At 34.3% G+C, this 12,555-nt stretch overlaps 1 protein-coding gene across 1 annotated transcript; it reads left to right on the top strand.

The window, feature by feature from the left end:
• Positions 1 to 700: 700 nt before the first annotated feature.
• LOC110032442 (sphingosine kinase 1-like) lies at positions 701 to 10,832 on the top strand. The gene is made up of 10 exons (XM_020736080.1): positions 701 to 1,092; positions 5,586 to 5,708; positions 5,807 to 5,907; positions 6,023 to 6,095; positions 6,418 to 6,504; positions 6,585 to 6,662; positions 6,836 to 6,906; positions 9,243 to 9,539; positions 10,029 to 10,151; positions 10,443 to 10,832. The coding sequence occupies exons 1-10, from the start codon at positions 786 to 788 to the stop codon at positions 10,638 to 10,640; spliced, it is 1,458 nt and encodes a 485-aa protein (XP_020591739.1). The 5' UTR covers positions 701 to 785; the 3' UTR covers positions 10,641 to 10,832.
• The last annotated feature ends 1,723 nt before the right edge of the window (positions 10,833 to 12,555 follow it).

Here is a 12,555-nt window from a genome sequence, read left to right as displayed (position 1 = left end):
TCTTGTACAATTTTTTTGTGCTCGATATATAAACTAGACAAACACAAACAAAAAATTGTTCGTTGGTGTTATATATATATATAAACTAGACAAACACGAACCAAAAATTGTTCGTTCGTGTTATATATATATATATATATATATATATATATATAAAAAAAGATTGATTAGAGGATATAAAAAAGATTGATTAGAAGCTATTACATGAGACTCCAGACCAACCTCATGAACTTAAGAATTTCATCCCACAAATAGGAGGGATCAAACCCGTGACCCCAGGGGGCTTACAAACTCTGCCAATCAAAGATATCGATGCTATAATATTTATGATCAATTAATATTATTAATTCAAGGCATAGAAAAAATATATTATGTTATATTTTAATGATATTTTAATAAAAATAATAATATTTAAATTTCGGGTCAACCTTTAAAATCCTACAATTACGTGATGTTAAAACGATTCTTTGTTCCTGAATAGTTCGTGTTTGGCTTGCTAAACAAACATGCCAAACACGAATAAATAGTTTTGTAAGTAATATTAACGAGTCGAATTCGGATAATAATATTTTATAACGAGCCGAAGACGAGCCTAAACACAATTATGTTTTATTAAGTTAACAATACTACACTTCACCACCTTTACATCTCCATCCGCAGTAGCCACCTGCACTCCGACGTTTTATTTATTTAATTTATATTTATTTAAGGCGCCAATGCAGCTTCACACGCATCTTGGACTCCAGCCCATCTCTGTTTTTTCTACGCTCCATTGAGATTTGGAAATGGTGCAAGCGATACGGGAGATGATCCGGGTGAATGGAGCACCGGCAGAGGTGACTCTGAGTACAGATGGTGAGCTGCAGTGGCGTCTCAACGGCAGTGGGGTGAAGAGTCTCGCAATAGAGTCTGAGATTCTGGGCTTCTCGACGGAGGGAAGGGAGATTACACTTAGGGCTTATGTGAATGAGTTTAGGGGTGGAGAAGGGGAGTTGGGGAAGAGATTGAGGAAGGACTTCGTTCTGGAGATGCCCACAGAGGTGATCACCGAGAGTTGGAGCGATCGGATTAGGGATTTTATCCATTCCTTAGGTAGTTGGTTTTGCAATTATCCCTTTTTCTGTTTGGTTTTGTTTTGTTTGTGGAAATCCTGAGGGATTCTGGTTTTTTTTTTCAGATTTGAATCGATATTGAACTATTTGATTTGGTAGTTGTCTACTTTCGTCTTTAATTGTTTCTTTTCTTCTTACTTGATGCTGTTTTAGATCATCGGCTGAGTTGGAGTTTTTTGGAATTAAGTTAGCTTCTGTTTTCTATTCTGTAATAGTTTTTTTTTTTTTTTTGTTTTTTCATGGTGCAACTAATTTGCTTACATGAAGATGAGGATATTGTCTCTTTTTGTTGATACGCCTAAATTCTTGATAAGTTAACATTTTTCTATGAGCTAAAGTTGGAACTATGATCCAGAAAGTGTTTGAAATTAGCTTTAAGTTTTTTCCCATTTTGCGTGCTACTTCATAATCTCTCTCTTCTTTGTCCTTTGATTTACTAGTTCTACGGGCTTCTCCATCTCTTAACTTTGCGGCCGATATTATTCCTAAAATCTATCGGATATTTTTATATGTAGAAGAATGTCTTGTATAATTTTTTTCTTCAAGCTGTGACTGGAACTAGGATCCTGCACTTGTTTTATTTCAGCTTTAGGTTTTCTCCCTTTCTGCGTGCTTTTTGCATACAGTCTCTCTTTTCTTTGTGTTTCGTCTTGAATTGTTTTATTGGTTGCACAATCTTCTAAGTTTGTACCAGATATGGTTTGTAAAATCAATTAATTATTTTTAATTGAAGAAGAAGATTCTATGTCTCTATTTGTTGGTACTCTTAAATTCATGATAACTTGAATTTTCCTTGAGCCAAGGCTGAATGAGTTTTCTGAACTTTGTTTTAATTCAGCGTATTTTTTTCCCTTTATGCATTGTTGTGCATAAGCTTGCTCATGTCTTTGTACTAGGACTTAATAGTTATAATCTGTTTCAAAGTCTTGTAAGTTTGTAGATGATATGACTTGCAGAATCAATCCATACAAGAACCACTTCTTATGTGTTTTTTTGGTAAAACATAAATAGAAACACTCAATATTTTGGTTAGGAATTTTAAGAATAAAGTTATGAAGTAATGTTTTTCAACAAGGCAAATTCAACAAAATCAAAGTCTTGCAATTATGAGCTCATTTAAACTCTTAATTGCACAAACATGCTATAGGCAAAACAAATTGGATTTAAGCAAAAAAGTTGCTGACTCTCAACTCCAGCCTATTCCAGTTTAGCTAGTTGTTTGGCTGATCATGTCCATCCTCAGATTTTGGTTCTTAGGAGTAACCTATATACCCCTCAAATGGTGTCAAACTCTGATTTTTGCACAATTTGTTGAAAAATTATATGAAAATCATAAATTTTGCAAGTCATTGCAACCCTTAAAAGCTACAAATTACGAGCTTTTGAGACGCTACAGGATTTTGCCAAATTTACATTGATAAATTTGACGCTAACATAACAATAATTTGATGCAAAGCAATATTAGCAGTGAATTTGTGTTGGACATATGTTCCAAGCAAAACCGGGTGTCGCAACTACAATTAGCGTTGAACATATCGGACACAAACAACTTGCATCGATATTAGCATCTGATATTATCGACGTTAGCTTAGCTTCGACGCAACTCGTGCCGACCTAAAAATTAACTACAAAATTTGTTTTCACTTTTTGCAGATGCAAACTTACATCGTCATTTGTATCTATGTTTTTGTTGGAGAGGTTGATTAGCGTAGAATGTATCAAAGGTATTAGCATTGGGAATTTCCGACACAACGCCGATGCAAACTTGTAACAAATTTATTAAAAAGAAAAAATAACTATCAGATTGTTAGAATAGACACACAATGAATTTTACAAAACATTTATTCTTTATTAACACAACACAATATATTGCACAAACAAGTATCAATAATAAAAATTAATGAAATTTAACAAACAGTACTCAAAATCTGTAAAAGTGTATGTCTAAAATACAAAATATATATACAAAGAAAATATTTCCAAATATTAAATTAGAAAAAATACATAAACTCCCACGAGACATCATCATTAAACTCATTATCATCCTCTCCCTCCTCTCCTTATAGTCTCATCAACTTTTTGCTGGCCCACATGTAGCTGACAGAGCTCCTCAGACATAGTACTGACACACGAGTAAGTTCCTCGTATTCTGATGATGATGACCTTGGACCTCCTAAGTAGTTCCAGAAAGCTCAACCTCAAACACAATGCTCTTTGCTCCTAGGTCGTACATCTCCCTTCTTCCATGCCACCTTCCTCCACATCTCAAAATCAGACTGCGCAGAGGTAGACTAACTATCACCCAAACTTCAATCATTACATACAAACTACACAATTCTTGTTTATTACATATCTAAAACCTAAACTTCAATTTCTACACGCAAAACTGCACAATTTTTTTCTTTTACATATTTGCAACTTAAACTTCAATTTTACATACATTCCACTTCATTCATATTTATTATATGTCTTAATACATAAACTTCAGTTTTTACATGCATATCACTCAATTCTTATGTAATTCTTATGTATTATATAATAATACACCCAAATATTAATTTTATATACACTCCAGACAATTCTTATGTATTACATTTCTAACAAATAAACTTCACTTTTTACACACCAATCATACAATTCTTATGTATTACATATCTACAACATAAATATCAATTTCTTACTTACATTTCACTCATTTCTTATGTTTGACATATCTTACACTTAAATACTTTTACATACAAATCAGACAATTCGTATGTATTATATATCTAACACCTAAATTTCAATTTTTTCCAACATAAACCTCAATTTGTACATACATTTGACTCAATTCATATGTTAAAAGCTTTGTAGAGAAAATTTCTATTACCTAATGGACACTCCATTCCGCTCACATAGACATTTGATTGGCAAGCCGCTAGTGGCATTAGATTTCTCTCATCGTAAATCAATTCCAAGGTTGCGTTCATTCATTGTCTTAGTCTAATAACGGCAAGTATAAGCTATGTTCTTTTTTTTTTTTTGTACAATTCGATTATGAGATTTGTTATCTATCAACTTCACTGTTCCAGTTATGTTAAGAGTTAACTCTATTCCCAACAATTAACACCAAACCACTATCTGTGAACCGCCGATATGCAATTTAGTCTTGTTGTGGTCCGGGCAAGTTGATAAGGCTAGCATAGGGGTGCCAAACCACTTTTTGATCAACAGAGGGTGTGATCTTGTGAGTTTTTTTTTTTTCTGACTAGATTAGGAAATGTTTAATATAATTTAAAATATGAGTAAAATTACTTTATTCAAGTTCCATAACTATATTTTAGTTCTTGTTTTTTCACATTCTACACTTGGAGTGCTTAGGATTTATAGAGAATTATGGTGCTTTAACTACCTTTCCATCAGATGACCACCATATTGTTTGCAAATTCACCAGATATCCATCAATCGTTGTCATATAACATTCACGGTCATCTGACAACCACAACATCCAACATCCAACTTGTATTGACCATAAACATTCAACATACGCGTTTTAAGTAGCCGCCCGGTCTCACTTTCAGTTTGAATAACTTTCCATCGACTAACTGAGGTCCATCAATAAATGTCCTATGCCCGATACTAGTCATCACCTTTCATCATCAGCGAGCGCCTTCCAATCAACATCAATAACTTTATTTTTTGCTCCTTGTTCCCCCTTCATCGACGTATTAAGTGTGTAGTCGCTTAACTACTTGGTGAAATAATGTCTTAGTGTCATGTACCAATTCATTGTTGTTGCCTTCACCAACATAGTCAGCTGAGTTTTTTATCCTTGATTGATGTTGCTACCTCCTACAAACACCTGGGGGACAATATCCAACTAAATTCTTACACTGTATTCCCATATCTCTTAGTTATAAGGATGAGCAAACTTCGGTTTTCAAAGATGCTAGATTTGTTTCTACAAAGTTGAGCTCCATAGTTTTTTTACCCCGAACTTTCCATACGATATGCACTTTATCTATCTTTATCGTTGTACATAGGACCTTCGTGCAATTGAGGATGGAACTCTTAATCTATATCAACGCCAACTCCTCTGATACTGAATGTAGGCTCATATGATTTTAGTGAATTTGGTGATTTACAACGAAAACAACTACTATCTTTTATTCCTCTAAGTGGGCTCGGCTACATGAATGTGGTGATGTAACACTAAAAAAATTATCTTGCTTTTACCATTGTTCCTCCTTTCATTCAATGTCAATAGATTCCCTAGATCATCTTAGATTTTTAAAAATTTTTTTGCTGACTTTTATCTTTCTTGCCTTTAATGCTCATCTTGTTTGAACTGGATTTATATTTCTTTATATGGTTAATATAAACTGGTTAATATGTTCTTTATATTTCTTAATTCTTACTTTACAAAATTTATCTTAGTTGACTATGAGTATCAGATGAACTAATGAATTTTGCTCCTTATTTGCATAATAATAGGCCGGCCAAAGAGGGTATTTATTATTTTAAACCCTTATGGTGGAAAGAGGTCTGCACGAAGGATTTTTGACACTGAAATCAAGCCCCTACTTGTTGCGGCTAATATTCTGTATACCTTGCAAGGTTGGTGAGCTTTTACGTTCAAGTGGTTTTATTTTCGTTTCTATTTTTTTTCAGCTGAATGTCAGATGTAATTTATTTCATCTTGCGTCATCTTTCAGAAACTAAGTATCAGCTTCATGCTCAAGAACTTGCCTATAAATTGGATCTGCTAAAGTATGACGGTATTGTATGTGTCAGCGGAGATGGTGTTTTTGTGGAGGTTAGCAATGCATCTTGTGGTTTGAACAGTTTCATTTTATGGTTATCGAAGTATTTTATTTTATATGTTTTTCAACTCTATTTCGTTGTTCGCTTTTTTTTTTGTTTTTGATTAGGTGTTGAATGGGTTGCTTCAAAGAGAAGACTGGGATACTGCAATCAAGGTGCCGCTTGGGATCATTCCTGCAGGTATACTTGATGAGCTGCTAATCTGCAAGACCACCTATTTTGCTGTAGAATAGCTACAGCCATTATATGAAAACTAAAGAATTTTTAACCCATTCACTCATTTCTTACTCAGCTTCCCGTATCCATCTGAACCCTGATGTGTCATTGTTAGTATGTGCATCTATTCTTCTTTTTGTGTATCCATTTTAATATTATAGTTGCATATAGCTTTTTTCATTTGGATTTCTTTAATCACAAAATTTTATTTCATTTAGAAATGATATTTTACATTTGCCTTTAATTAACCAATGATTGTTATTCTTTAATACAATGTTAAATGCAGGTACAGGAAATGGCCTGGCAAAATCACTTTTGGATGCAATTGGAGAAACGTATTCGATCCAGAATGCTACTTTCTCTGTTATAAGAGGTCATATCCCTGTGTTCTTTTTGGTGTTTTTTAAGCATTTTGCTTATAAAATTTTCTTCACTAATTTACTATTCATACAGGCCATAAACGTGCACTGGATGTTACTACTGTATTGCAAGGAGAAACCAAGTTCTTTAGCATCTTAATGCTTACATGGGGTATGTAAAAAACAATGGATAACACGTACTAATATTATTTATTGTTTAAGTTGTCATCCATTTTTGATACTTCGTGCAGAAGGTGTTAGCAATTCTAATTGTTTGCTTAGGCTTTTTACCATAGTCATTGTTGAACTTTCAAACATTTTCTAAATGCTCAACTTTGCATACAGGATTAATAGCTGATATTGATATTGAGTCTGAAAAGTACCGGTGGATGGGGAGCACTCGCCTGGACTTCTATGTGTGTAATTTATCCCTTTGTCATTTTCTCTAGTATTTTTATTCTCTTAAGTTTGATTAGCTTTCCACTTAGAATTATATGGCGCAGAAGCAATATTATTAATAAAGAACAAGAATGATGTAGACAGTAACACTCAAGAGCATGAGGATGTTACATTAGAAGTATGTAGTAACTTTAAACGACCAGCTTCTCTTACACCAGTAATATCTTAATCAAAGAAGCAGTTATAGGCCCTTTATTCAAGTTTCACATTTTCTTCAAGATATGAGATAGGTTTTGTTTTTTTTTTCTTCCTTGCCTTCCAGTATTTACTATTAATGTTTTGGCGTTTTTTTGGAACACAAGAATAAAGAATTATTAACTCTGATGCTTCCGTTCTAAATCTTTGTGTGGCGATGGATGTTGAGGCTTGCAAAAGTTAATTTTGCCTTTTCAAACTTCAAGCCTGCCTGAAGTTTTTGCACGGCAATACTGTCCCAATAGCAGGACCAGCCTGATGACTACTATTTGTTCGTCCAGCACATTGAGCTTTTTACTTGCAATGCATGGCATCTTCAGCATATGATATAACTAGCTCTGTCCACAACTTTTTTTCTGCTCCCCATTGTCCCATTTATATGATCACTGTTCTGTTATGTAGTAATTTTGAAATGAATTAATTCAGCACCTATAGATTCTACTCTGTTATTCCTCTCTCATACCTTCTCCCCTTATCCATATCTCTTCTTGGTATTAGAACCTGCCCACAAAATCTCACCACACTTGTTTCTTTCGATATTCTCCATCCATATAATGGATCATGGAGAAAACTTCCCATTGGCCGTTGACTCTGTATTAACCATTGGTAACAGATAAATTTATGGACAACTGAAGTTCTTGATGTCTAATATCAAGAATAGCATAATTGCTTGTGAGATAAATCAACTCTCTAGCTCCTATGCAAATCTAGTTCTATCATGTGTATCTCAAATAGTAAATTCAAATGTAGTTACTGTAATTATGCAAAAAGCCAAATTATTAATCCCCATTTCCACATCTAGCACTGCAGCTTGTGACCACTGCATCTTATACATTTAGACATTTGTGGTCCTTCACTATTTTTTGAGAAGGCTAAAAATATTATGTTTCATTTATTGATGAATTCTGTATATGTTGCTGAGTATTTCTCTGAAAAACAAATCTAAACACATCTCTATGTTTATTCTGTATATAACTATGGTAGATATATTCGCATTATTCTGTTTTTTTTTATTATTATTAATCAGCACCATTCTGTTATGTAGTTATTCTGAAATGAATTAATACAGCACTTGTAGCTTCGCATCTCTTCTTATTCCTTCACATATCTTTTTTCCTCTTCTATTTCTGCTGTTTTCAATACTATTTTCAGGTTGAAAATAATTTCAACAACAATTTGCCTAGTTAGCTTTCCATTGAATTGCACTTGTCTAATTTCCTGATGATTTTATCATGAAAAATGTATCATCCATTCATTACCCAAAATTTGACCGGCTCCCACTTTTCTTCTTTTTTTTTCATTTTTTATTTTTTTATTTTTTTATTTTTTTATTTTTTTGTGGCCATAACATGGAACCCATGAAGTTTTTTTTGCAAAACTATTCATAATGCTCCACATCCATTGGGTGAGGTGGAATACTAGTTTGGTTGCTTCTATTATAATCTGGTGGTCACATATTCTAATGGATAAGCAGCTCACTAATGGATAAGCAGCTCATTGTTGATAAGCTTGCAGTAGATAGGCAGCTGGAAAATGCCTACCTTACAATTTGGCAGCCACTTATTCTTCTGTAGTGCATTACAGTTGTTGATCTACAACTGCTACTTAAAACTCATCCATTTGTTAGCCATATTCATGCTGTAGTTTTGTGTTTTAATTCTGCATATGTGGTTTCTCGGTTATCCTTATGGATTTAATACTATAGAGCTGCTAATGGTTCCTCTCTTTATTGTTTTCTTTCTTCCTCTTTTTTTTTTAATGTGGCTTGCATTTACTAGCATTCTAATTTCATAATTCTACACTAATCATAGAAAGTATGTATCTAAAAATTAGAGGCAAGTCTGTGTGTATGTGCCCCACCCCATTCCTATTTTTATTGTTTTCCAGAGGCCCAATAGATAATGGAGTTTACAGTTTTTGTATCCGCATCTTGTTTTTTACTGTAAGGATGGGGATTATTTATTTCAGTGAAAGGGTTTTATTGATTCCTTTGTGTGAATGATTTTTTTTCCCTTACTGATCTATACAAGTCTATATGTAAAATTATTAACTTCACAGTTTAATGGATTGGTCTTACGTTAATATTTCTTCTGTCCAGTGTCTTCTGAGAATAATGAAGTTGCGTAAATACCATGGCCATGTTGAGTTTGTTCCTGCCCCTGGACATGAACTCTGTGGAGAACCATTGAAAGGTAGAACAATCTGTGTGGGAACTGATAATGTCTCTGAAAACGGACAAAACAGTGTTGCGGAAGTTTTGCAAAGTTGTTATGGGGGCCCTAGTGTTTGTTTTGAAAATTCAGATTGGAGGTTTCTGGATGGCCCATTTTTATCTATTTCACTTGTAAATGTGCCTTGGGTTGGAGAAGATGCTATGCCAGCACCTGAAGCCAAGGTATTCCATCTTCACCATTATTTTGTTTAGGATTTGTTCTTTATTCTAAATAGAGCAGGCCATATGGACTTGCAAACATGCTGCTATGACTCATTGACAATTAATCAACTTAGTTTTGTCTCAGTTTGATTATCTATAAGCCTAGGCATATTCTTCTCTTCTAAAAGTTTATAACCGAAGGATTACTGCATGTAATATTTGTGTTGCATATGCAGGTTCTAGGATTTTACTGGTATATATAAAAAAGAAAAAAAAAAACTGTTGTTTCTTATAATTTTTACTGCATTTGATTTTTTGAATTTTGCTTTGAGTTCCTCGAATGCTTTTAAGATGGTGGCTTGCGTAATCAGTAGCGTGATTTTGCTTGGATGCAACTATTAATTATGTTGAGTCTGATATTGAATTATTATAATTTTGGCATCCATTCGCATTGCAGCTAATGTTTACTCCTTGTATGCCTTTTCATGTAATTTATTGTTTGTGTTGCAGTTTTCTGATGGCTTCCTGGACTTGGTTGTGATCAAAGATTGCCCCAAATCCGCTCTTGTATCAATATTGCTGAAGATGAAAGATGGAACCCATATTAAATCACCATATGTGATGTATCTGAAGGTGAGACCTCCAGAAAACACCTGGACTTCTTCTTACTCTATCAGAACACCTCTGAGGGCTTATTTGTCTACTTTGGATGCAAAACCTGAAATTGTACTTTATAAAACAATGATATAAAAGAAATAAATCATTATATTTCAGGAGAAATCAATGCCAACTTCTATCTTCATCCACAACAAAAATGAATTATATAACAAATTTCATAGTTTTTAAAAACCTGAAATTTTCATTGTTTATAAAAACTTGATGGCTTCCTGGACTGGTTGTGATTCAAATGAATTATTGATTCAGGTGAAAGCATTTAAGCTGGTTCCAGGCAACCGTGTAGGGGACCCCAGAAAGGGAGGCATTGTAGACGTTGATGGTGAAGTTGTTGCTCTGGGAGAAGGAATCGACTTGTGTGGCCAAGAAGGATATCTAATGTCTTATGGACCTCCGATCCAATTGACGGTTGATAATGGTCTAGCCACAGTCTTCTCTCCGAGATGATCAATTCTCCACCATGTACTTCATTCTCCCACCAACTCCTGGTTATTAATATTGCTCTGAATTTGCATTTGTTGGGGGATGTTTCGTGTGTAGAAAGAATTTTCATTTTTTTCTTTAGGCCTTTTGTATCTGCTGGCCTCTTTTAAAGCCATCACATCAATGCAGCAAACCCATTTCTGGGGTTTCTCGTTATTCTTCTTATTCGTCTTATTATTATTATTATATTTTTTTGGATTTACATACACAGCACAAAATTCTTATGTATTTAACATATCTTACGCTGAAACTTTTATATTTACACACAAAACACTCAAATCTTTAATATCACATAAAAAATAGCACTATTATAACTTATAAGTGTAAATTACACATTTTCATGCATATGTTCAAAGCATCAAAGTGTTGTGTATGTAAATATGAAAGTTTAGGTGTGAGTAAATGCAAATACTTAAAAGTTGTGTGCCCCCTTCTTTGTTTTTCTCGAGTGGTCTGGTTAATGGAGTAGATCATGCATAAGCCAAAACAGGGTGGGGGATTGGGATTTGGTAGGACTGCCAAATATATTTTATGATGTTTACTGATGATAGGGCTGCTTAGCAAAATTATTCTTAGAACTCTTATCTTTCAATTAAAAATAATTTTGCTTTGTTTATGTTTAATTTATTTAAGCTTCAAGTTTTTAAAAAATATTCAAGCTTGTTTAATTATTAATTTAAACAAATATAATTTAGTTTTAATTGAGTCGAGTTTGAGTTGTTCGACGAGTGGAAGTCTTTCTAAATTTGTTTATATTCACCTTAAACAATATATATACATGCGCCGTATGCCCAGATCAGTTGGTCCATCTGCTTGTCAGTTATAAGTCCTCTCTGGTCTGGGGTTCGATTCACCCCGGTGGATGGTGTGGTACTCGAATTGTTAGGCACATCGGGGATGGCTGTGGGAGCTTGCATAATAACCTTAGGCCATTCCTACTTTTTAAAACAATACACACACACACGCACACACTTGAATTGTTGATCAACTCTTTTTTTAGAAAATGATACCCCTATTTATGGAGTATGGGATGCGGGCGGGGAATATAGTTACATATTTGCCCCTATTCTAATGGGTGCATTCTAAATATCTTATGTATTTTATACACAAGCTTTCGATTGACCGCCCTATGGCTCAGTCGGCTAGAGTTAGTCTGTCCTGGTTCGACAAAATATGAAGTTACATATGTGTCCCTGCTCTAATTGGTGCATTACAAAATATCTAATGTATTTTATACATAGGCTTTCGGTTCGACAACCCTATGGCTTGGTCGACTGGAGTTAGTCTGTCCTGGTTCGACAATACTTGCTCATGCTTGTCAGTTATAAGTCCTCTCTGGTCTGGGGTTGGTGATGGGATTGTTGGGGAATATAGTTATGGTATTGAACAATAATTTGAATTGTTGATTAATTCTTTTTTTTTTAGAAAATGATACCCCTATTTATGGAGTATGGGATGCAGGCGGGGAATATAGTTACATATTTGCCCCTATTCTAATGGGTGCATTCTAAATATCTTATGTATTTTATACACAAGCTTTCGATTGACCGCCCTATGGCTCAGTCGGCTAGAGTTAGTCTGTCCTGGTTCGACAAAATATGAAGTTACATATGTGTCCCTGCTCTAATTGGTGCATTACAAAATATCTTATGTATTTTATACATAGGCTTTCGGTTCGACAACCCTATGGCTTGGTCGACTGGAGTTAGTCTGTCCTGGTTCGACAATACTTGCTCATTTGCCTTCGCTAAATTGGGTTGCTGATTAGACCTCAATGATCTTTGGGTTGACAAAACTTTGATCGGTCGGCTTGGTTTTGCCAGCTATTTATATTGGTCTGGTCGTCGACTATTGATCCCTAGATAAGTAACTCCTATCA

The sequence above is a fragment of the Phalaenopsis equestris genome, unplaced genomic scaffold, assembly GCF_001263595.1.
Source record: "Phalaenopsis equestris unplaced genomic scaffold, ASM126359v1 Scaffold000940, whole genome shotgun sequence".
In the NCBI taxonomy this organism is placed as follows: Eukaryota; Viridiplantae; Streptophyta; class Magnoliopsida; order Asparagales; family Orchidaceae; genus Phalaenopsis; species Phalaenopsis equestris.
This window is presented reverse-complemented; position numbering and strand designations above follow the sequence as displayed.